Source organism: Ambystoma mexicanum, chromosome 1p, assembly GCF_040938575.1.
Source record: "Ambystoma mexicanum isolate Mex_15411 chromosome 1p, UKY_AmexF1_1, whole genome shotgun sequence".
NCBI classification, from domain to species: Eukaryota; Metazoa; Chordata; class Amphibia; order Caudata; family Ambystomatidae; genus Ambystoma; species Ambystoma mexicanum.
The window spans coordinates 1,102,707,199-1,102,731,722 of record NC_090921.1 but is presented as its reverse complement, the minus strand read 5'-3'; the positions used below and the strand labels follow the sequence as shown (position 1 = coordinate 1,102,731,722).

The following is a 24,524-nucleotide window of genomic DNA, read 5'->3' as shown; positions in this document are numbered from 1 at the left end:
TTCATGTGTGTAACTTTCTGCGCACCCTGAAATACACGTACCCAGGACATTCGCGTGTGGAACTTCCAGCGCACCCCTGATATACACATACCCTGATGGAATCGCGTGTAGAACTTTCCGCGTACCCCAGTAATACACAAACCCTGCTGAATTCACGTGTCTAACTTTCCGCGCACCCCGAAATTCACGTACCCAGGACATTCGCGTGTGGAACTTCCCGCGCACCCCTGAAATACACGTACTCTGCTGAATTCACATGTGAAACTTCCCGCGCACCCCTGATGTACACGTACCCTGATGGAATCGCGTGTAGAACTTCCCGCACACCCCTGAAATACACATACCCAGCTGAAATAACGTGAGGAACTTCCCGCGCACCCCAGTGATACACGTACCCCGCTTGCCGTGCTGGTACAGGGTTAGAGCAGTCCTTTGCGCTGGATTGGGGATTTTGATGGCTTTTCCCTGCGCAAGGGGCGTTCTTGGGGGCGTAACTGGCGCTGCTGCAGGGTCGCTGCGCCACTGTGCGCCACGGCTGGTTTTGGTGGCTGGAATCCATGAATACGCTGTGCGCGGAAATGTATTTTGGCGCACGCGGCTGGCGCAGGGATTCGTACGCGCACACTGTGCGCCAGCCGCGTGCGCCACTTGTGCGCTGAATTCTATGAATTACCCCCACAGTCTCTCAGGCTAAGACTGCTTACTACAGCTTGTGATACACCTGAAGGTGTCTCACCGGCTGGTCCACGGAGACCTGCCGTCCAGGTGGCCAGGTCACGGCCATCACTATTGGATCCAGTTCCTGGGTTGGACAAGTGGGGGAGGATCACCTGTGCGAGGGGTCTTCAGGGAGTGGAAGTGGGACACAGAGGGTTGAGACACGGTATCCCCTTCGCTGTAACAACTTTTCCCCATCCTACCCTGTAGGATATTTAGAGGCTCTACCCCCCCCCCTTTCCCACACACACACTTTCTTACATGGTAACAGACAACGGACTAACACGAGAGCCACCTGACATGTCCCAACAATCAGGTCAGGCAGAGTCAGGCAATTGACAATAACCCTGCACGACTGATGACCCTTTACCTTCCGCACAGGGATAAAAGGCAGAGCACGAAAGCACACTTCGAGCAAGGCCGAACACATGATGAGACAGCTACATCAAACTGGCAGTACAAAGGGAGAAGAAAAGCAGTGAGACCTGGAAGGACGATGAAGGGGGAATCGCCCTTGCCCTTTTCAACTCAGACCCACAAAGCCTCCAGAAAGGAAATCGTAAGACCGGGAGTTACAGCTGGTGTGCAGAGCAACAGATGTCAATGGTACACTGGGGCCTCCCGCGTTTAGAACGCAAGTGGGGAGGAAAGCTGGCTACCGTGGTACTATTCTTGACTCCAGAGAACAAAGAAGCCAACGGGTTCAGCACAGCCGGTGAGTCGGAGGAAGCTGATATCAAACCAAACTGTGTTAAACCCAAGGTTGTGAGTAGCAACATTTTGAACGCAAAAAGAAAGGACTTGTGTGTATGTTTGAAATTTAAAGAAAGTCCAGTTGAGGTCCAGGTGCAGAGGGGTCCAGCACCACATCGACGCTCATTCAAAAGTCTCTGACCGGGACCTGTTTTTGAAACTACAACAACCAGAAGACTCTAGGGAAGGGTGGTGTGAGCCATCAAAGTGGTCCTGCAAGGGTCACATCAAATCCCTTGTATAATAAAAAGTCTCTGATCCATTGCCAGAGGAAAGCTATGGGAAGGGAAACCCGCTTTCCACTATTATTGTGAACTGTGAGAATTGGCAAATGTGAACCCGACAGAGGGATGCCGAAAGAAAGCTAAAGAGAAAGAAACCCAGCTTTCTGATTAAACTGAGCAATACATGAATGGTATTAGGAATACATGAACTGTATTGAAGAAAGGCCGTAGTGAACCTGACGGATGGTGGCCTGTTTTTAAAAGGAAAAATAGGGGTGAAGAACAATCACTCAGAGTACAAGAACACTGAGAGAACTTTTGTTTGTTTGTTACATCTGCAGGAAAGGGACTTAACCACTTAAGGGGTTTTGATATTGTTGAACTGAACTGTGAACCTTGTGCTCTCAAGGCCCAGTAGTGTGCTGTGCTTGAGAGTCCCACTTTGTCCCATGCCTCAAACGTGGGGAAGGGAGACCCAGCCATACCATCCTGACTTATCATTTTGTGAACACTTCTTTCTCTTCTGGTGAACATTATCCCACACTTTTCTTTGAAATTAGTAGTAAGTATTGGCAATAGTTCCCAATAAAGCCCTTAATTTCCCCAGACAACCTTTGCATGTTAGTTTAGGCTCTCTGGATCTTCAACATTGATGGGGGAAATGCCCTCCTTACCTAGCTGCTATCCACGCATCTGGCCCTCCTCAAGGCTGTCCAGCATCCCATAGCATGCCTCATTATAAGAGCCTGCATTTTCAACCACACCTCTTCCTACTTGCATGTGCTTTCATTGGCTCCCTCTCTCTACCGGGATCCTGTTAAAAACAACTTTTATCATCTGCAAAGCAGTCTTGAACGGTGTACTGACATACCTGCTGGCTGAACTCCACACTTCTGGAGGCTCTTGTTCCTCCCATAACAAATTCATCAAAAGGGAGGAGCCAAAGCTAGCTCACAAGATAAGACCCACAAACTGTCCTTCTTCTAACATGCTCTGATTCTCTGGAACTCGATCCCACTGCAGGCACGGAATGTGCCCCTCATCCTCCAGTTCCGCAAAACACAAAAATGTGGTTCATCCATCTTTACCTCGTGCAATACCTCCTAAATCCATGTTTTTCAGGCCTTACGTCAGTCATTTGAACTGTACTTCTATCCAAAAATCGTATGCCCACCACTGGCCTCCACACGTTGTAAAGAGCCCTGCAGCTCTTGTAGCAGATTCACATTATACTACATTATTAAATAAATAAATCTATGGAATATTTTTAATTCCTACCAATGACATTGCTAATTCAAATTGCCATTATTATCATGGCAGTTAAGGGGAGAAACTAACATTCTTCCTATTCCACTTTGAGGAGTGGAAAACTCTATTCAGGATTTTCTTTTTGTTTAAACTATTTTTTTTTCACAGGTCAAGTAGTCTACCAATCACTGAAATTTGGTGAGTCATATTGCACACCATGCTGACATATGTAGATACAACTTGCTTCTGTGAAAACTCAGGGAAAGTATTCATAATTGATTATTGCCAAAAGCAAATATGCCTTGCACAAATATAGATTCTAAGGCATTCTAATTTAAAAATACTTCCACAAAGTTTCACTTAAAAACACAAATACCCATAGTGAAATAACCTGTCAACAGGGTTCCCTCAAAATATTTTCAATTGCTATCTGGAATGTAATTAATTCTTGGGAAATGTATCTAAATGATCTGGAAATATTGGATTCACTCGTGGCTTGTCTTTTAAAGGCTGATGAAATGTAGGCATGGCAACAGCACACAGGAAATCCACCAGGTAAGCTCTTCCTGTCAATCTGCCCTCCTTCTTCCAAATGCCTCTCAGGCAATCTGTTTCTGTCTTGGAAAACGCATCTGCATTCAGCTGCCTAGGGAAAAGGCCTACTTGAGGAGGACTCTTCATCAGCTACATCCAGGAGGTACCCAAATCAGGTTTCTTCCAGTTTCTTCCTTTTCTGCTTTCCCAAAAACCCATCCTCACTTCCTACATCTTGATATTTAAATACCCAATAGACTCCATCGATGCAGCATCATTTGATGTGGCAATTCTGGAGTGGATGATACCTGTGATAGGTTCACTTAACTTGCTTACACCCACAAGAATCTTCCTCTTTGCTTTGATTGACCCAATACATTTTACCATGTCATAAAAAGACATATTTTAACTGTGTGTTAGCCCTTCCCTCAGGAATTATGATCAAATTGGACTGAAATATGACTTTCCCATATAATGTCTTGTATTGATCTGTGCCATTATTGATACCTATATATTCAGAAACACAAGAAAATTCTGAATTCAGAGATATCCTTCATGTTTTTGTAGGTGCAGGCAGAACACAATCAGTAAAATATGTGAATGCATTAATGCAAATTAATTCATTTTAATATGTAATTTGTGTATGCACATGATTAGGGCTGTTTTGTTTTTTTGAATGAAGCAAAGGGTTCAATACTTTGAGTTGTTATTGTATTGCATTATTTGTCACTGTAAATCTATTTAATTTCCAATGCTGAAAATTACATGTTTTGGTGGGGTCTTGTTATTAACTGAAAAAAACTTGTGAAACAAAGGAATCATTTATGCTCCTTAATGGACATATATGCATAATGAATGAGGTCTTATTGTTCTATCGCGTCAAGGTTCAGGGTTTGTGTAAACATATCATCATCTGAAGTTGCCATTTCCATCAATGTCATTCCAATGCCAATGCCATTCCAGTAAGGCCAGCTAACCCTAAATGCACAGGCCTATGAAATCCAAGAATATGGAATATAGAATATATTAAGTGTATTTTTCTTGTATTTTCCAGACAAGACTTGTGTTCTGTGTGCACAAAGTTATGTCTATTAATTTCTTATAATGGCTTAGTGACTGACTATTGATGAGATCTGTTTACAGAAAGCTGACACTTGCACTCTGTGTCTTAAGAGAGCTGAGCCCTGTATAAGCACACATCTTAGGTTTAACAAGAGTTGAATTTCAGTAGACCATTTTGAGGTTACATTTAAAGAGGAAATATGCTTGATGTGTTATTCTTACTGGTAATCACAATTTAATGAAGTGAAGGCCTACCAGGACATTTAACTCAAACTATATACATTTAAATACACATTCTGTCTATCATATCATTACCGAATACTAAAGTACAATGTGTATACATTGTCATGAAACATGGCTGCATGACTACAGGACCTCATTTAAATTAGCTCATTTTATTTTTGAAAGACAATACTTACTCTTGTTATATTTGACATTAACATACTTGGTATTTGCCTAATGAAATCATTGCATGTATTCAACTAGTATTTTATAGAGTGTTTGGGTATTTTAAGTAACTGTAATAGTGGATCCACCAAAAAGTAATTAACTAACCACAGAAAGACTTTAAATTATCAAAATTCAATGATATACAAATACAGAAACAGGTAACCACACATGCTTAATTTAGTGACCAGTAAATAGCATTTGGTAGGGTAACAGCTAAATCTTATATAATCACAGATATAAATACATGAGTCCCCACCCCCAACACTACAAAAAACATATAATGCAATGGTGCTGGAAAAACATTGTGAATCCAACTCTACACATTTTGCACAGCATTAAGGTCCCTTTTCTATATGAATGAAATATAATTAAATAAAGTATATGGGCAGTTTTTCTTTAAAATATGTTCATCAGCCTGGGCCTTTGTAAACCAGCTGACACATGTTACTGAAAACCCAAATGAGTTCTCATCTTCTCACCTTCCTTCATCAGGTCCCATAAGGACTTGTTTCAAAAATATCTCTAGTTGGGAAGACCCACTGTAGAACCCCCGATTACATGGAATTAATAAGGCACAATCAATGTTCATTAGTGTTAAATTAAAAGACTATTCCAACAACATCCTCTAAAATGTATTAATCTACAGTTACATCGAGGTTTTGTGTATTCTTCACAACCTTATTTGTATTCTAATAGTGGGGCTAAGACGTTGTGATAACAGTGACCAAACATATCATGTAATACATTCATTGGAGAGTTAATCCCCAAGTGAACATTACATTACAAACACAGATACAATACAATGGACACTAGTGATGTTGTGACCAAAGTGAGCTGATGAGACTCATCCCTGTGGTCTCAAAACCACCTGACGAACAGTGGCCTCCGGCCCACAAAGTTAGCACCTATAATAACTGAGATCGTGAATGTGTCAAACTGCATGTCATGTCCCACAAACAAAAAAGTAGGGGACACATTGTTAGGGAGAATTCTCAAGTATGGCTAATTTCCCTTACCTTGTGAGTCCCTCAGCAGCTTTGCTGGATTTCTAGGATTTCTTTTTTTCACCTGGTAAGAGTGTGAGCCTTTTTTTCCCACTCTTACATGTGTGTTGCTGTGTGTGTTTAACATTTTTGTGTTCATGGACTGTGGAGCCTCACCTACTCCACAGGCATCATATTTTTATTATGTGTTACACAGAACCCTCAGTGCCGTGGCACAGGGTTGTCTTTTAGACTTCCCAACTCAGACTCCATTTTCTGGGGCTGACTACTGTCCCCCAGAACATGTAAAGTTGCTATTAACTTTAATAGTCTCTTTTAAATAATCCACAGACCCAGTGCACACCAACTTACAATGAGTACTGGAAAGGGTTAATACTTATCCCTTTTTGTCTGTTTCTCTTGGAGCATTGTTTTGCTCCCTTTCCATTAAGACTTGGCTGGTGGCAGTGGTAACTACCCTAGTTTTCCTACCGCGGTTATCTTAAATAACCACCTTATTGTTTTAGGCTATCTTGGTAGCCTCAAACTTAAACCTGCTTGACCATATTGTTTTTAATATTGTTCCGGCTGGGTTTAGTCGTCATTTCTTTTTGGAAAAGTCTTTCTCATGTTTGTCTCTACGTGTCAAACCAGGTTTGGTTCCTTTGTTCACCGTTTTTTTGCGAGCTTCTGCACAGAAGCCCTCCTTTAGGCGCCTGAAAGTCTGGGTAGGCAGGATGTGAGGGACGGGTTTTAGGACCCCTGCCATGGATTCCCTTGGTAACCCAAGTCGCACTCCTATTTGATTGGCTGGGTGACTGTCCCTGCCAGGACAGCCACCCTCCTGTGTGATTGACAGCCAGGCTGAGTGAATGGGTGAAAACTGCATAAAAAGCAGGTCTCTGGGTCTGGAAGAGCAGAGTCGCCACTGGAACGAGAGAACCGAAGAGGAGCTGACAGACGAGGACCCCTACCACGACTGAACCATCCAGTGAAGCCCTGCTGCAGGTCGGAATCTTCAGACTCCAACGACCGAGAGGATCTTCCAAGAATCTTCTTCCCTTGAGCTGGTGGGACCAACCAGTTCACCCAAACTCCAAGCCAGGAGCCCCTCTTCTGGTTGAATTCGCTGTAGAGAGCTACAGTGTGCCAGATAGCCAGGACGGTCGGACCCTGCTTTGGGTTTTAAGGAGCGCACCTTTTATTCATTGCTTTGCTCTGCTGCTGGTTTCTGAGCCTGCTGGAACTACCAGGAAAGTCCGCCGCAGCTACAGCTTCTTCTCCATTTAAGGTACTGTTCAACATCCGGTTGTTCGTTTCGTCCAACCGCGGTGGAAGGGTGTGAAACCTTTCGCCAATCCGAGGGCTTGTCCTTCTCTTCTCTTTGAGCTAACTTTTCTGCGGACCAACTTAGTTCTGAACTATTGGCAAAGACTTAAACGCAAACTTCCCTGAACTGTGTGATCTTGAGCAAAATACTTTTGTCCTATTGATGTTCGCCCTAAGCCTATTTGACTTGATTCCATCACTGTAGTTCCTCTTTCTAGATTGCCCTGCTTACTGACCTGTTGGTATTGCTCAATTCCTACCTAATTTTGTCTTTCCCTCCCTTTTTAATTAACAGAGTGCCATTTTGCTCCCCCTTCATTTAGTGAGCTTAACTTGTCTGGAAACTATTGGGAGTGGTGTGGTGTATTAAGAGTGTGATTTTTGAACTGCTTTACTTTAGTGAATTGTTATACAACTGAAGAGTAAGTAAATGTATATTCTTTTACTTGGAAACCTTGAGTCAGTGTTTGCTTGAATCATAGTAACTGCGGTCCTTTGTGTAACTATTTGATACTGGTCACTTGCTCTTGAGATAGGTCTGGCTGCTCAACCATTGCTAACACTTTACTGTGTAGTACAGGCTTGTACCAAAGGTGAATTTGTACTGCCACTTGTAGTCCTAATTGTGTGTAGTGTTTCCAAAGGGTACTGCATATAATTCTGCCTAACACACATGATTTAAAGTTATTGCCCTGTGTTATATATCTCAACTTTACCTACCCCTAAAGTGAATTGGGTAACCCCAATGCAGACCCACTCAAGAAGCAGATCACTTGTCCTCAGAAGCATAGGTATTTAAATATGTCTTATTCTTGATGCTGCATTAAAAGTATTAAATGCAATCATTGCCATATATCTTTTCATATGGGGATACCTGGTTGGATATACGGGAAGAGAGAAACGAGGGTGGGGATTCAACTTCAGCAGTGTCACTATTAAAACACCTCTTGCAGTATCGTCTCCCTATCTGTTACCCCGCCTATGCTTATGATAGTGAACTATTCTTATTTTCAGCAACTTTAGTTCATATAAATTTCCAGTGCAGGAATCAGTGAATCCGTAGGCAACATATTTTGCGCGAATCAGTATGTTGCTTCTGATTTACCATACAAATGCACCCATGCTGGTTCCTTAATGGTAACTGTGTGCGTGGGTAGATTTTCTGCCCTCTAAATGCTGTCTACTATATAAAAAACTTGAATTATCCAAGTAGGGCTTATGGGTGATGCAGTTCTTTGCTTATTTTTCAAGATGTCTGCTCATTCGCTGGAAGATTTGTCTCTTGAATACTTGACCAGGCAGGTAAAAACTGCCAAAACCCTCTATTAATAGAGCATTACTGAGGTGAGGCCAAAGTTTGAGGGACACACACGACCAGAGGTCCTCTTATAGAATGTATCATACACTCAAAAGGAACAGTGCTGTTATCTGTACTGAATCAAAGTTACTATTTATATAAACATTTCGCCAAATAGCTCTGCTGAAGGTCTGAACAGGTCCGTAATGCATTGGTCTTTAACGTATGCCTTCACAAACATTTAAAATAATGATGCCTTTTTTAAGATAAAGACTGTAGACAATTCATTTGAGAGTGCTCTGTATTCTAACAACTGCAGTGGTTCCATTGCACCCAGTATTTAGTAGGACCTCCTCAATCTTTATTTTGTATGTATGTTTTCACATAATGTAGAGCTTTGTCAAAGTTATTTATAGAACAAATCAAATATTGTTACTGCCATTGTAAAAGATCAATAAGAACTCTTTGTTTGGAAATAGTTAGCTGATGTCACCCCATTTTAAATTCTGGAGCGATACTCATTGTTATTAGTTGACATTTTTAAAATGCATTATCCTAAAACGAATGCATCGGACGAAATATGAAATTAATCTTCTTATCATCAATTCTCAACACATTGCAATCCAAGAATTAAAGTTGTAGGCCACATAGGACACACACTTAAAATGTCCTGGGAGTTTAACAGAGACCCCTCTATACCCCAATTCAATTTCCTCACTATCACAGAAGAGGAACCCTCTAATATAGTTAAGGGTCTTAAAACCACCTTGTGTAAAGGAGACCCCTGCTCTGCACTTATTATTAAAACCTGTCCACCGATGCTCCTGACGGCCATATGCAACTCTGTGAATGCATCCATTATGGAAGGCAATGTTCCTACGAGTCTTAAAACAAGCATGGGTCACCCCTATCATAAAAAAACCTGGCTTTGGCCCTGAAGACCCCTTAACTACAGACCAATTACTAATACACCTTTCCTCCTAAAGATTCTGGATAGGGTCGCATATGAACAACTTGCCAAGCACCTTAATGAATATCCTGTGCTTAACCCTCGTCAGTCATGCGTTCGAGCTGGCTATGGTACGGAATCCGCCCTTTTAGAAATTAAATCTAAATTGATGGAGCGGATGGACAGGGGTTTGGCATCTATGCTTATGCTCCTGGATCTATCTGCTGCCTTTGACCTGGTTGACCATACCATTCTGGTCGACAGGTTGAAGGCAGTAGCCAATTTCGCCCCCATTTTTGAACAAGTGTATTAGCAGAGTCTTCTCTTATGTCCCTATCGAATTTCGTGTACCCCAGGGTGCTTGTATGACCCCTGTTTATATAACGTGTTCATGGTCCCCTTTTTTGCTTTCTTGAGCAAGAGAGGATCATGTTCACAAATTATGCGGATGATACCCAATGTGTTGTTCACATGGTGGGTACCCATTCAGTTGATGAGGCAGAATTGAATCGTTTCTATGCAATTATTGAGAGCTGGATGTTGAGAAACAATCTTGCTCTGAACAAGAACAAGACAGAACCTCTGCTTGTAGCTTCGCCCACCTTAGCATATAAGCTGGCCATGGCCTATACTTGTTTTTTCTTGGTGAGACCACCCTCACTCCCCTTAAAAAAGTAAAAACCTTGGGGGTAGTTCTGGATCAACAATTATCCATGAAGTCTCATGTGAGCAGCCTGGTTTACAGTGCAGCTTTTTATTTAAAACTTCTTGCCCAGCTCAGGCCCTTCATCAGTCAAGCCAATGCGGAAACAATTGCCTGTGCAATTGGAGGAGTAAAAATTGACTATTGTTGTAGCTTATTGGATGGCCGTAATAAATCAGACATGAATAGACTCCAAGTTATTCAGAATGGGGCTGTTCGAGTCGCCTCAGGGCTCCGGCGCCGTGATTATGTCTCGACTGCAAGAAGGGGCCTACATTGGCTACCAGTGGAAGCTTGAATACAATTCTGACTTATGGTGATTACCTATAAGTGCGTGAATGGCACTATGCCTGATCACTTAAGGCAATTCATTTCGGAAAGAACACAAAATCGTTCTCTGAGATCAAATAATCAAAAACTTCTGAGCATTCCTAGAAGTCAAACCAAAAAGGCAGAAAAAGGAGCTTTCTATATATCAGCCCTCAAGGCCTAGAACAATCTCCCTCTTAATCTCAGAGACCAACCTGAGATGGAATCTTTCAAGAAGAAATTGAAAACCTTGCTGTTTAGCTGATTGGTGGCCTAGCCCCCTCTTCTTCACTGGCTTTCTCCCTTCTATGAATTTATGTTTTGTCCTGCACCCTTATGCCTATGGGTTCACGGCAGCGCTATATAAATGTTGTAAACTAAACTAAACTTAGGAAGGCTGCATAAGGTAGTAAGATCACTATTTGAGGTGTGGTATATTCTCACCAACCAGTTTACCTCTCTGAAACTCACTGCCACAAACCACCAGGACAGACATGGCAGGCGCACTGAGCTCTGAAAGCATCCCAAGAAAGGGGGCCACCCACTGATAGGCACACACACTCATTCCTACACCAATAAGCTCACTATCCACTTTACATCAACAAACAATAGAACACAGCTGCACCTCGCTATCAATTTGGCCTAGCTGCAGACATACCTACATCTCTCATAGAACACCTCAATAGCCTGGTTGAACACAGCTATATCCCATGAATAAATCGGCCTAACGGCACACATAATCTCTTACACAGTTCCCACGGCAGCCAGAATGCAGACTCAAAGACCACCCTCCTTGCTGCACACATTACACTGATCTCTCCCATCAACCACACCACACATAACGTTAGAATGCAGCCAATCTGCGCAAACCACTCCGGCTGCACACATACCAAGTGCACCCAAGCACTATATGCTACACTAGTCTCTCCACTGATACGGACCACGGTCCCTCAGGGCGTTCAACCCACAGTGCTTTGAGATCATACCAATGGTACATAAGGAGCTATACAAATGCACCATAACATAACATATTTATTTATTTATTTATTTATTTAAAGAAGAAAAGAGATTTGGGAAAATAGACTCAAATGCGCTAGCCCCTTATATAAATGTATACAGGCAAGTCTTTACAGTCTTTTAAATTTTATTAGTGTTTATTCACACTAATAATTTTTATCTTTCATAAAAGGTTTCAAAAAAACATTCCAAATAAAGGGACATTTCTGTTAGATGTCACTTTCTTCATTTATTTTTGCTTCACACCAATATATTCTAATTCAAATGTTTCTCTCTCTCTCTTTCATAAAAGGTTTCAAAAAAACATTCCAAATAAAGGGACATTTCTGTTGGATGTCACTGTCTTCATTTATTTTTGCTTCACACCAATATATTCTAATTCAAATGTTTCTCTCTCTCGACATGTGTTTCCCCATTGTCATTCTCAATGGTTCTTCAGGAGAGGAAGTGTTTGTACTAAAAAGAAAAAAACAAATTCTCATTTTCAGTAATGCCATAGAAATTATTTAAAAAAAAGGGGTAAATATAATATTTGCTACAATGACTCACCCTTCTGATTTTCTTATTGTTAGCATGTATCCTGCTTGTTTTTCCAAATTTTATATACTCGAGTCTCGTTAATATTCATCAGGATCTTTAACCTAGTTTTATTTTTGGGAAAGGTTCCAAGTTAAAACTATAAGGGGGAGAATAAAGGAAAAAGACAAGATAATGCTTCTTGTTGATAGTCTATAAAGAAGGAAAACATAGTCATAGTTTAAATACAAGTTCTAGTAAAACTTGATCCAGGGAGAGTACAGGCTTCTCATTCGCTTACCTTGTTTTCTTTTATATTTTTGATCCTGTGCGGTGATAAGCATCCAAGTGTAAGGATGTCTAACTTAGGCTGATTCCAGCTATTTATGCCGCGATCGTGCCGTGATGACGTCATCACGCCGCGCCCACGTGATTTAACGCGACGCGATGACGTCATCACGCACGTATTTACAACCCGGAGGCCATTTTGGGATGAGTTAAACTAAGTCCAACAACTCTATTCCAACTTTATAATAAGGAATTTTGAATCAAATAAAAGAGAAAAGTTTGTTAAATAAGAGCGCCTATTGTTGTAATTTCTTAGCAACACGCTAATCTTATTTTAACGTGTGCAGAAACATCATTGCATATTTATATTCAAAGACCATTTTTGAGGGCCATTTTTTGGGATGTACTGCCGTGCTTGTGCCGTGACGACGTCTTCTCGCCGCACCCTCATGATTTTGCATGACGCTATGACGTCATCACGCACATGTTAAACGAACCAAATTAAAAGTACAGCATAAACAATAATGTTGATCTAAAGCCAGTTATACATTTCCGTGTCACAGTTCAGACCTGTAATGCATGTGTCCATTTTACAAATCCATCTGCATTCCTTTTTTCTTAGTAGGTCTTCCTTGTTTCCTCCTCTTGCAGATAACATTACTTTCTCTAGACCAAAAATTCTCAATTTGGAGATATCAAAGTCAGGATGGTTCATAATAACATGTACTGAGATGGGAGATCTCAAGTCTTTATTTCTGATAGCTCTAATATGTTCAAATATCCTTATTTTCAATTTTCTTACAGTACTCCCAATATATAACTTCTTGCAAATACATTCCATTCCGTAAATAACAAAAGTTGAGTTGCAATTAATCATTTGATTAATATGGTTTATTTCACCATTTGGTAGTGTGATTACTTTAGTTCCTTGTTTTATGAATGGGCATAATTTACAGTGCCCACATTTGAAGGTTCCATTGTTTGCCATTTGAAAAAAGATTTTCCTTTCATCGGACAGTGGACCCATGAAGCTTGGGCTAATCATATTCTTGATTGTTGGTGCTTTCCTAAAGCAAATGTTAGGATGATTATCCAGATGTTTTTGTAGACTTGAATCTGTCAAAAGAATGTTCCCATGCTTTCTGAGTATTTGTTTAATCCTGCAAGTTTTTGTACTGAATGTGGTGACGAATGGAGTTTTTGGACTTGTCTTTACTGATTTTGGCTTGTCTTCCAATAGAGAATCTCTTGATACCAGTTCCGCTTTAGTAATTGTTTTTTTGATAGTTTTCATACCATACCCTCTCTGTAAAAATTTTTGATTAATTCGATAAAGATTGTCTTGAAAGGTAGAAATAGTACTACAATTTCTTTTTATTCTTAGTATTTCTCCATATGGAATACTGTGAATAGTATGTTTAGGATGATAGGATGTTGCATGAAGAAGACTGTTTCCGGCTGTAGGTTTTGTGAATAATTTAGTTTGTATCTGTGAATTTTCAACAAAATGTTCAAGATCCAAATATTCTATATTTGTGGCACTGGCTGATTTGGTAAATGACAAGTTGAAAGAATTGTTATTAAGATGATTAAGATAATAATATATTCATCTTCAACAACAACATCTACAAACAACTTCAAGGAACCGCTATGGGGTCAAAATTTGCCCCTCCCTATGCAAATCTCTTTATGGGTCTTTTTGAACTACAGCATGCTTGGAAACATCCATTCTTTGAACAAAATATCAGATTTTGGGGACGATTCATAGATGATATGGGAAGGTAACCTACAAGATCTGGACATTTATGTTAATCATCTTAATAACAATTCTTTCAACTTGTCATTTACCAAATCAGCCAGTGCCACAAATATAGAATATTTGGATCTTGAACGTTTTGTTGAAAATTCACAGATACAAACTAAATTATTCACAAAACCTACAGCCGGAAACAGTCTTCTTCATGCAACATCCTATCGTCCTAAACATACTATTCACAGTATTCCATATGGAAAAATACTAAGAATAAAAAGAAATTGTAGTACTATTTCTACCTTTCAAGACAATCATTATCGAATTAATCAAACATTTTTACAGAGAGGGTATGGTATGAAAACTATCAAAAAAGCAATTACTAAAGCGGAACTGGTATCAAGAGATTCTCTATTGGAAGACAAGCCAAAATCAGTAAAGACAAGTCCAAAAACTCCATTCGTCACCACATTCAGTACAAAAACTTGCAGGATTAAACAAATACTCAGAAAGCATTGGAACATTCTTTTGACAGATTCAAGTCTACAAAAACATCTGGATAATCATCCTAACATTTGCTTTAGGAAAGCACCAACAATCAAGAATATGATTAGCCCAAGCTTCATGGGTCCACTGTCCGATGAAAGGAAAATCTTTTTCAAATGGCAAACAATGGAACCTTCAAATGTGGGCACTGTAAATTATGCCCATTCATAAAACAAGGAACTAAAGTAATCACACTACCAAATGGTGAAATAAACCATATTAATCAAATGATTAATTGCAACTCAACTTTTGTTATTTATGGAATGGAATGTATTTGCAAGAAGTTATATATTGGGAGTACTGTAAGAAAATTGAAAATAAGGATATTTGAACATATTAGAGCTATCAGAAATAAAGACTTGAGATCTCCCATCTCAGTACATGTTATTATGAACCATCCTGACTTTGATATCTCCAAATTGAGAATTTTTGGTCTAGAGAAAGTAATGTTATCTGCAAGAGGAGGAAACAAGGAAGACCTACTAAGAAAAAAGGAATGCAGATGGATTTGTAAAATGGACACATGCATTACAGGTCTGAATTGTGACACGGAAATGTATAACTGGCTTTAGATCAACATTATTGTTTATGCTGTACTTTTAATTTGGTTCGTTTAACATGTGCGTGATGACGTCATAGCGTCATGCAAAATCATGAGGGTGCGGCGAGAAGACGTCGTCACGGCACAAGCACGGCAGTACATCCCAAAAAATGGCCCTCAAAAATGGTCTTTGAATATAAATATGCAATGATGTTTCTGCACACGTTAAAATAAGATTAGCGTGTTGCTAAGAAATTACAACAATAGGCGCTCTTATTTAACAAACTTTTCTCTTTTATTTGATTCAAAATTCCTTATTATAAAGTTGGAATAGAGTTGTTGGACTTAGTTTAACTCATCCCAAAATGGCCGCCGGGTTGTAAATACGTGCGTGATGACGTCATCGCGTCGCGTTAAATCACGTGGGCGCGGCGTGATGACGTCATCACGCAACGATCGCGGCATAAATAGCTGGAATCAGCCTAAGTTAGACATCCTTACACTTGGATGCTTATCACGGCACATGATCAAAAATATAAAAGAAAACAAGGTAAGCGAATGAGAAGCCTGTACTCTCCCTGGATCAAGTTTTACTAGAACTTGTATTTAAACTATGACTATGTTTTCCTTCTTTATAGACTATCAGCAAGAAGCATTATCTTGTCTTTTTCCTTTATTCTCCCCCTTATAGTTTTAACTTGGAACCTTTCCCAAAAATTAAAACTAGGATAAAGATCCTGATGAATATTAACGAGACTCGAGTATATAAAATTTGGAAAAACAAGCAGGATACATGCTAACAATAAGAAAATCAGAAGGGTGAGTCATTGTAGCAAATATTATATTTACCCCTTTTTTTTAAAATAATTTCTATGGCATTACTGAAAATGAGAATTTGTTTTTTTCTTTTTAGTACAAACACTTCCTCTCCTGAAGAACCATTGAGAGTGACAATGGGGAAACACGTGTCGAGAGAGAGAAACATTTGAATTAGAATATATTGGTGTGAAGCAAAAATAAATGAAGAAAGTGACATCCAACAGAAATGTCCCTTTATTTGGAATGTTTTTTTGAAACATTTTATGAAAGAGAGAGAGAGAAACATTTGAATTAGAATATATTGGTGTGAAGCAAAAATAAATGAAGAAAGTGACATCTAACAGAAATGTCCCTTTATTTGGAATGTTTTTTTGAAACCTTTTATGAAAGATAAAAATTATTAGTGTGAATAAACACTAATAAAATTTAAAAGACTGTAAAGACTTGCCTGTATACATTTATATAAGGGGCTAGCGCATTTGAGTCTATTTTCCCAAATCTCTTTTCTTCTTTTAATGTTACATCTGTGTAGCAGCCACACAGTATTGGGAAATTCTCATGCTGATAACCCAACATACTACTAAAAACTAATTTTTTTCTTTTTACTAAGAGAAAAAGCAGTCGCCAAGGAATAACTTCTTTACCAAAGGCTGTCAAAGATATTCTTTTTTCTACAAATTATTAAAGAAGGCTCCAGGCAGACGCTACAACAAACATTTTTTTCAATAAATAAATAAAATGGAAGAAGCATTTAACTTAAGAGAAACGCAAGCAAATGAACTTTTTTTTAAGACATGGACAAACTAGCTCCACTGCCTCAAAACAATCAAATAAAAATTCACTTAAGCATCTTTTTGAACAATTAGAAAATCTGAGTAAACAAGAACTAAACAAATGGTGGGAAATCAAAACTTTGAAAATGTATTTGGAGGTCAACAGAATTCCCAGAGGACTCAGGATTTGCATCTTTCCGTCCTTTGAAGATGAAGACATATCAGCGCTTAATGATTGGGTAGATCTACTACATAACACTTCAAAGGAAATGATGATGAGGCTTATAAATCAAGCAGCATTAACCCATGAAAGAATAATGAAAGACATAGAAGAGACAAAAGAGGCAATTAAGCAGGCTCAATGCCCAGAGATTACATTTAAAAATTATCAGATTTTGGACGATTTTTTGGGAAACTATGAAAAAGAACTAAAGCTCAAGAAACAAAGAACTTTTATCAGAGATGAAAATGATTACATAAACAATAGAATTTTCACTTGCCAAAGAAAATATGGTATTGGAATAAAAAGACAATCTTACAAAAGTAAAACATCGCCAAAAGATAACCTCTCTACCCCATCTACCTCTGATGTTGAAACATCAAGCGAAAAAGATATACCAGTGGTGACACCCATCCCCACACTAGTTACTTCTACTGAGAAACAGCAAATCTCAAAAAACAAAACATGCCCTTTTTTGAAGGAATTCAAAAGATACAGGATCAATTCGCGAACAAACACACCCATGTTTCGTGGAGCACCAAAACAATTGGGATCTCAAAATATTTCCCATTCAAACACCATAGAGGCAGTCGAGGAGGAAGAAAAAATAGGAGAAAAAAATCAAGGTGTAGAAACAAGAGCACAAAGACAAGGGAGGAGAAGATGAACCTTATCATAAATCTATCGAAATATGAAATTACACCATCACTTACCACAGCTTTAAGCAAAGGACTTTCGTTTAGTCCGACATACAAAGGAGATTATTTCCAGCAACAACTTGATTTGTACAAACTTTGCCGAAAATTAAAGTTGAAAAAATACTTTGAAGAAACAACTTTTAAAAAATCTATTCATCAAAACAGTATGCCATCTAAACTCACAGTCAAAATGGTCGAAGATACAGTGGATTTACTGAACATTGAAGAAGAAGAATACTATACCCAAGAAATTTTTCTGGAGGAGCAAGGTATTCAAACAGATTTAATGGAAGAAACCAGCTTAAAACCAAAATCAACATTTATGCCAACTCTATCTTCAGAAAATGTCATTGATGTATTTCATGAAACAGTCAGCAACAGTTTACGGAAAGACTATTTAAACAAAAAACACATTAAGACAAGTTATAATCTAACAAAAGAAGAAAAACAGGCAATAAAAGAATTATCTAAAAACAAATCAATAATAATTAAAGCTGCAGATAAAGGAGGCAAAATTGTCCTCTTTAATAGAATTGACTACATAAGAGAAGGATTAAAACAACTGAATGTGAAAGAATGCTATGAGAAGATGAACAACAACCCTATCCCCAATTTGGAAATCATGTGGAATGCAAAAATAAAAGCCTGGCATGAACTTAGCCTTCTAGGTGATAAGGAATCTCAAAGCTTAATCAACAAAAATTCCATTATGGCAACAATATATTTTCTGCCAAAAATCCACAAAAGCTATAAAGACTTTCCACCACTTCGACCTATCATAAATGGCATTGGCTCAATAACAGAAAGAACCTCACAATACATCGATTCCCACCTACAACCATTGGTAGCAAATTTAGCTTCATATGTCAAAGATTCAAAACATATCATTCAGCAACTAAACTCAATACCATGGGAATCAAACTATTACTTTGTTACATTGGATGTAGTTCAATTATACACAAGTATACAACATCAAAAAGGTTTGGAAAGCACAATGTTCTTTCTCAAAACTCGATCTGTTTCATTTCTTGAACAAAACAAAATGATAATTGAAATGTTACATTTTTGCTTGTACAATAATATATTCATCTTCAACAACAACATCTATAAACAACTTCAAGGAACCGCTATGGGGTCAAAATTTGCCCCTTCCTATGCAAATCTCTTTATGGGTCTTTTTGAACTACAGCATGCTTGGAAACATCCATTCTTTGAACAAAATATCAGATTTTGGGGACGATTCATAGATGATATTTTAATAATCTGGGAAGGTAACCTACAAGATCTGGACATTTATGTTAATCATCTTAATAACAATTCTTTCAACTTGTCATTTACCAAATCAGCCAGTGCCACAAATATAGAATATTTGGATCTTGAACTTTTTGTTGAAAATTCACAGATACAAACTAAATTATTCACAAAACCTACAGCCGGAAACAGTCTTCTTCATGCAACATCCTATCATCCTAAACATACTATTCACAGTATTCCATATGGAGAAATACTAAGAATAAAAAGAAATTGTAGTACTATTTCTACCTTTCAAGACAATCTTTATCGAATTAATCAAAAATTTTTACAGAGAGGGTATGGTATGAAAACTATCAAAAAAGCAATTACTAAAGCGGAACTGGTATCAACAGATTCTCTATTGGAAGACAAGCCAAAATCAGTAAAGACAAGTCCAAAAACTCCATTCGTCACCACATTCAGTACAAAAACTTGCAGGATTAAACAAATACTCAGAAAGCATTGGAACATTCTTTTGACAGATTCAAGTCTACAAAAACATCTGGATAATCATCCTAACATTTGCTTTAGGAAAGCACCAACAATCAAAAATATGATTAGCCCAAGCTTCATGGGTCCACTGTCGGATGAAAGGAAAATCTTTTTTCAAATGGCAAACAATGGAACCTTCAAATGTGGGCACTGTAAATTATGCCCATTGATAAAACAAGGAACTAAAGTAATCACACTACCAAATGGTGAAATAAACCATATTAATCAAATGATTAATTGCAACTCAACTTTTGTTATTTACGGAATGGAATGTATTTGCAAGAAGTTATATATTAGGAGTACTGTAAGAAAATTGAAAATAAGGATATTTGAACATATTAGAGCTATCAGAAATAAAGACTTGAGATCTCCCATTTCAGTACATGTTATTATGAACCATCCTGACTTTGATATCTCCAAATTGAGAATTTTTGGTCTAGAGAAAGTAATGTTATCTGCAAGAGGAGGAAACAAGGAAGACCTACTAAGAAAAAAGGAATGCAGATGGATTTGTAAAATGGACACATGCATTACAGGTCTGAATTGTGACACGGAAATGTATAACTGGCTTTAGATCAACATTATTGTTTATGCTGTACTTTTAATTTGGTTCGTTTAACATGTGCGTGATGACGTCATAGCGTCATGCAAAATCATGAGGGTGCGGCGAGAAGACGTCGCCACGGCACAAGCATGGCAGTACATCCCAAAAAATGGCCCTCAAAAATGGTCTTTGAATATAAATATGCAATGATGTTTCTGCACAAGTTAAAATAAGATTAGCGTGTTGCTAAGAAATTACAACAATAGGCGCTCTTATTTAACAAACTTTTCTCTTTTATTTGATTTAAAATTCCTTATTATAAAGTTGGAATAGAGTTGTTGGACTTAGTTTAACTCATCCCAAAATGGCCGCCGGGTTGTAAATACGTGCGTGATGATGTCATCGCGTCGCGTAAAATCACGTGGGCGCGGCGTGATGATGTCATCACGGCACGATCGCGGCATAAATAGCTGGAATCAGCCTAAGTTAGACATCCTTACACTTGGATGCTTATCACGGCACAGGATCAAAAATATAAAAGAAAACAAGGTAAGCGAATGAGAAGCCTGTACTCTCCCTGGATCAAGTTTTACTAGAACTTGTATTTAAACTATGACTATGTTTTCCTTCTTTATAGACTATCAACAAGAAGCATTATCTTGTCTTTTTTCCTTTATTTTCCCCCTTATAGTTTTAACTTGGAACCTTTCCCAAAAATTAAAACTAGGATAAAGATCCTGATGAATATTAACGAGACTCGAGTATATAAAATTTGGAAAAACAAGCAGGATACATGCTAACAATAAGAAAATCAGAAGGGTGAGTCATTGTAGCAAATATTATATTTACCCCTTTTTTTTTAAATAATTTCTATGGCATTACTGAAAATGAGAATTTGATTTTTTCTTTTTAGTACAAACACTTCCTCTCCTGAAGAACCATTGAGAGTGACAATGGGGAAACACGTGTCGAGAGAGAGAAACATTTGAATTAGAATATATTGGTGTGAAGCAAAAATAAATGAAGAAAGTGACATCCAACAGAAATGTCCCTTTATTTGGAATGTTTTTTTGAAACCTTTTATGAAAGAGAGAAAGAGAAACATTTGAATTAGAATATATTGGTGTGAAGCAAAAATAAATGAAGAAAGTGACATCTAACAGAAATGTCCCTTTATTTGGAATGTTTTTTTGAAACCTTTTATGAAAGATAAAAATTATTAGTGTGAATAAACACTAATAAAATTTAAAAGACTGTAAAGACTTGCCTGTATATATTTATATAAGGGGCTAGCGCATTTGAGTCTATTTTCCCAAATCTCTTTTCTTCTTTTAATGTTACATCTGTGTAGCAGCCACACAGTATTGGGAAATTCTCATGCTGATAACCCAACATACTACTAAAAACTAATTATTTTCTTTTTACTAAGAGAAAAAGCAGTCGCCAAAGAATAACTTCTTTACCAAAGGCTGTCAAAGATATTCTTATTTATTTATTTACTTGTATTGCGCCGGTAGCTCCCGAGCTTCGGGGCGCAGAGACAAGAACACAAAGACAAAAAGTAAGACAATAAAACACATGACAGGAGACATTAGGGCTGCATAGGTAGGTGGGCAGGTTGTAGTATAAGTATAACTTGAAGATGTGGAATTTCAGTTGTTTGCGAAAGCGTCGGTAATTGGCTTCCATCCTTAACTGGCCGGGGAGGTTGTTCCAAAGGCCTGCTGCGGTTATAGGGAAGGATTTACCTGCCCCTTTTTTTAAGTCTGAAGGGAGCTACCACTATCAGACCTTAACATGACATAACATAACATACGTTTTAACAAGAATCTGTCTTAAATGAATTTCTCCTCTGGAAGGCAATTGGGGATATGTATAGGCTATTTCTGTCAAAAGTGGTCAGTAGTGGTCAGCTGGTCATCATGAGAACCATTGTTTTCTAGATAATCAGAGGTAGTTTCTCTTCCTGCAATAGATGATCTCAGAAGTGCCATCTTATAATGTAATATTGACATGTACCTAGTCCTGATACATTGTATTTTTTTCTGCAGGACGATTTGAATAAATATACATGGATCAGCGCAATGAGTCATTGGTGGCAGAATTTCTTCTCCTTGGACTCACAAATCTTCCGCATTTACAGCCTTTTCTCTTTGGCATAATTTTGATTGTCTACATTATCAACATGCTGGGGAATCTCACCATAGTGGTCATTGCCATCATTGAACCTCGTCTTCATACTCCAATGTACTTCTTCCTTGGTAACCTTTCATTCTTGGATATCTGCTTCTCATCTGTGGCTGTGCCTAAAATGCTGGTAAATTTCTTGGCTCAGGAGCCAACCATATCTTTTGCAGGCTGCATTGCACAACTCCATTTCTTCCATTTCCTAGGTAGCACTGAGGTCCTGCTCTTAACAGCCATGTCTTATGATCGGTACGTTGCCATCTGTAACCCCTTGAGATACACCACCATCATGAACTGCAGGGTGTATGTAAGCCTGGCCTCCAGCTCTTGGCTTATGGGATTTCTACATTCCATGCTACACACAGTTATGACATGCCGATTGACTTTCTGTGCATCTAATGAAATCAAACACTTTTTCTGTGATATCAAACCTATCCTAAGGCTGGCGTGTACTGATACACACCTTAATGAGCTTCTCCTGTCAGTGGTCGCCGGCTCTCTGGGGATGGCTTCATTTTTGATGACTGTCCTCTCTTATATTTCCATCAGCACTTTTCTGCTACGGATCCGCTCACAGGAGGGGAGGCGTAAAGCTTTCTCCACCTGCGCTGCACACTTAACAGTGGTTGTGATGCTATATGGGACAGCCCTCTTCACTTATGTACGACCTACAACAGAGGCGTCGCTGGAGGAAGACCGTGTGGCTGCTGTTTTATTTACTGTTGTAACACCAATGTTAAACCCCATTATCTACACTTTGAGAAATGAGGATGTTAAGAGGGCCCTGGAGAAAGTCAAGAACAGATGCCTTCTCCCGGAATAAGTTCAGATATAGAACGCATTGTGTGTTTGTTTTATCACAGTATTGGTGTAGCACTATCAGTCGGTGCCTTTCCTCTGACTGTAAAAACTCAAGTCTATGAAAATAAAGCGACTTTTTCATGGCTGGCTCCAGAATGATTTGAGTTATGATATCTGGCAAATGTAACTACTGTTTTAACCCCCAGCAGAAACAGGAAATGTAATAATGAATACATGTAATAAACAACTCCAAGTGCAAAACCCTATGGCTTGGCCCTGCTTGCTTTGAATATCATACTCTGCGAACCAAATCACTCCTAGAGACTTTGCATTTTGGCACATACAGTGGGAATAAATGATCTGCCCATATTTGTATGTTTTGTTTAAGGGGTGAATCAGGATTAGAAAAGAGTCTGTAATTTAGGCACTTAGCCGCATTTATTTATTGTTCTTGTTGGCATGAATATTTGTTAATATTTGGGTTTCACAAGCTAAAATATTCTCTTTACAGACCGGACATGAAAAGTACACAAATCACATAAGAAAGTAGCCTGGCCATAATCACACATCTGCACATAAGCACAGCTGTGGTCCTTGTTTCCTGCAGCTTCTTATGCACCTCATTCAGTTCTAATCACCCGACATGTAAGTGTTTTTGAGGCTTTATTTGCTTATATTCATATATATATATTATATAGGAAATGTATCTTCAGCCATCTACCACTAATTGCTTTGCATTTCAGATACTCATGCGGATAGAAAAGAGGGTTAAGAAGATATTTAGACCCTATGCCAGCCTGTTTATGCCTCTGTCCTTAAATGCCATAGCTCTGGGCTCTCACACACTTGTGATGGCAAACAAACATATTTTAGAGCCATCAAAAAGAAAAAAACATTACTTTTTTCGGAAGTTTCATGGAGTGCCTTTCTTGTGCCTACATTTTTCCTAATAGCTCCTCTTGATTGTGGTGGGTGCAGGCAGGGTTAGGGTTCTTTATGACCAAGAGCTGGATTTAGAGGGAAAGGGTGCACATTTGGAAGGGAGAAGTGGTAACAAACATTTGGAGGGGAGTGAAGAGGTGGCGACATTCTGGATGAAAACACTGCCCAAATTACTCGTGTTATCACCATTCCCTTCATCTGGCAAGGGCGGTAAGGTGTCATAAATTCATTGTACCTCGTACCCTAGAAAGTCCATTAATAACGACACCTTCCTGTCCATGGAATATGAGTTTCCACATGCGGCCCTGATGTAATGAGCAAATCCCTTCTTCCATTGAGCCCACTTTACTTTAGCTGGGCCTGTAAATGCCATGAAGACAGGTGGTCCAGGTAATCCAGTCATAGCCGTTCTGTGCACAGTACTACTGCAGGATTTGTTGTTGTCTTATTTCGTGTTGTTTGCACAAAACTCTGTGTTATGCCTTCTTCACTTTATATTGCTTAACTTTGCTTAGAGCTTAGTATCTCTATGTTGTGTC

General features: G+C 38.7%; 1 protein-coding gene across 1 annotated transcript; it reads left to right on the top strand.

The window, feature by feature from the left end:
* The first annotated feature begins 22,126 nt into the window (after window positions 1–22,126).
* LOC138526960 (olfactory receptor 12D1-like) lies at window positions 22,127–23,065 on the top strand. Its single transcript, XM_069637942.1, has one exon. The coding sequence runs from the start codon at window positions 22,127–22,129 to the stop codon at window positions 23,063–23,065; it is 939 nt and encodes a 312-aa protein (XP_069494043.1).
* Window positions 23,066–24,524: the final 1,459 nt, after the last annotated feature.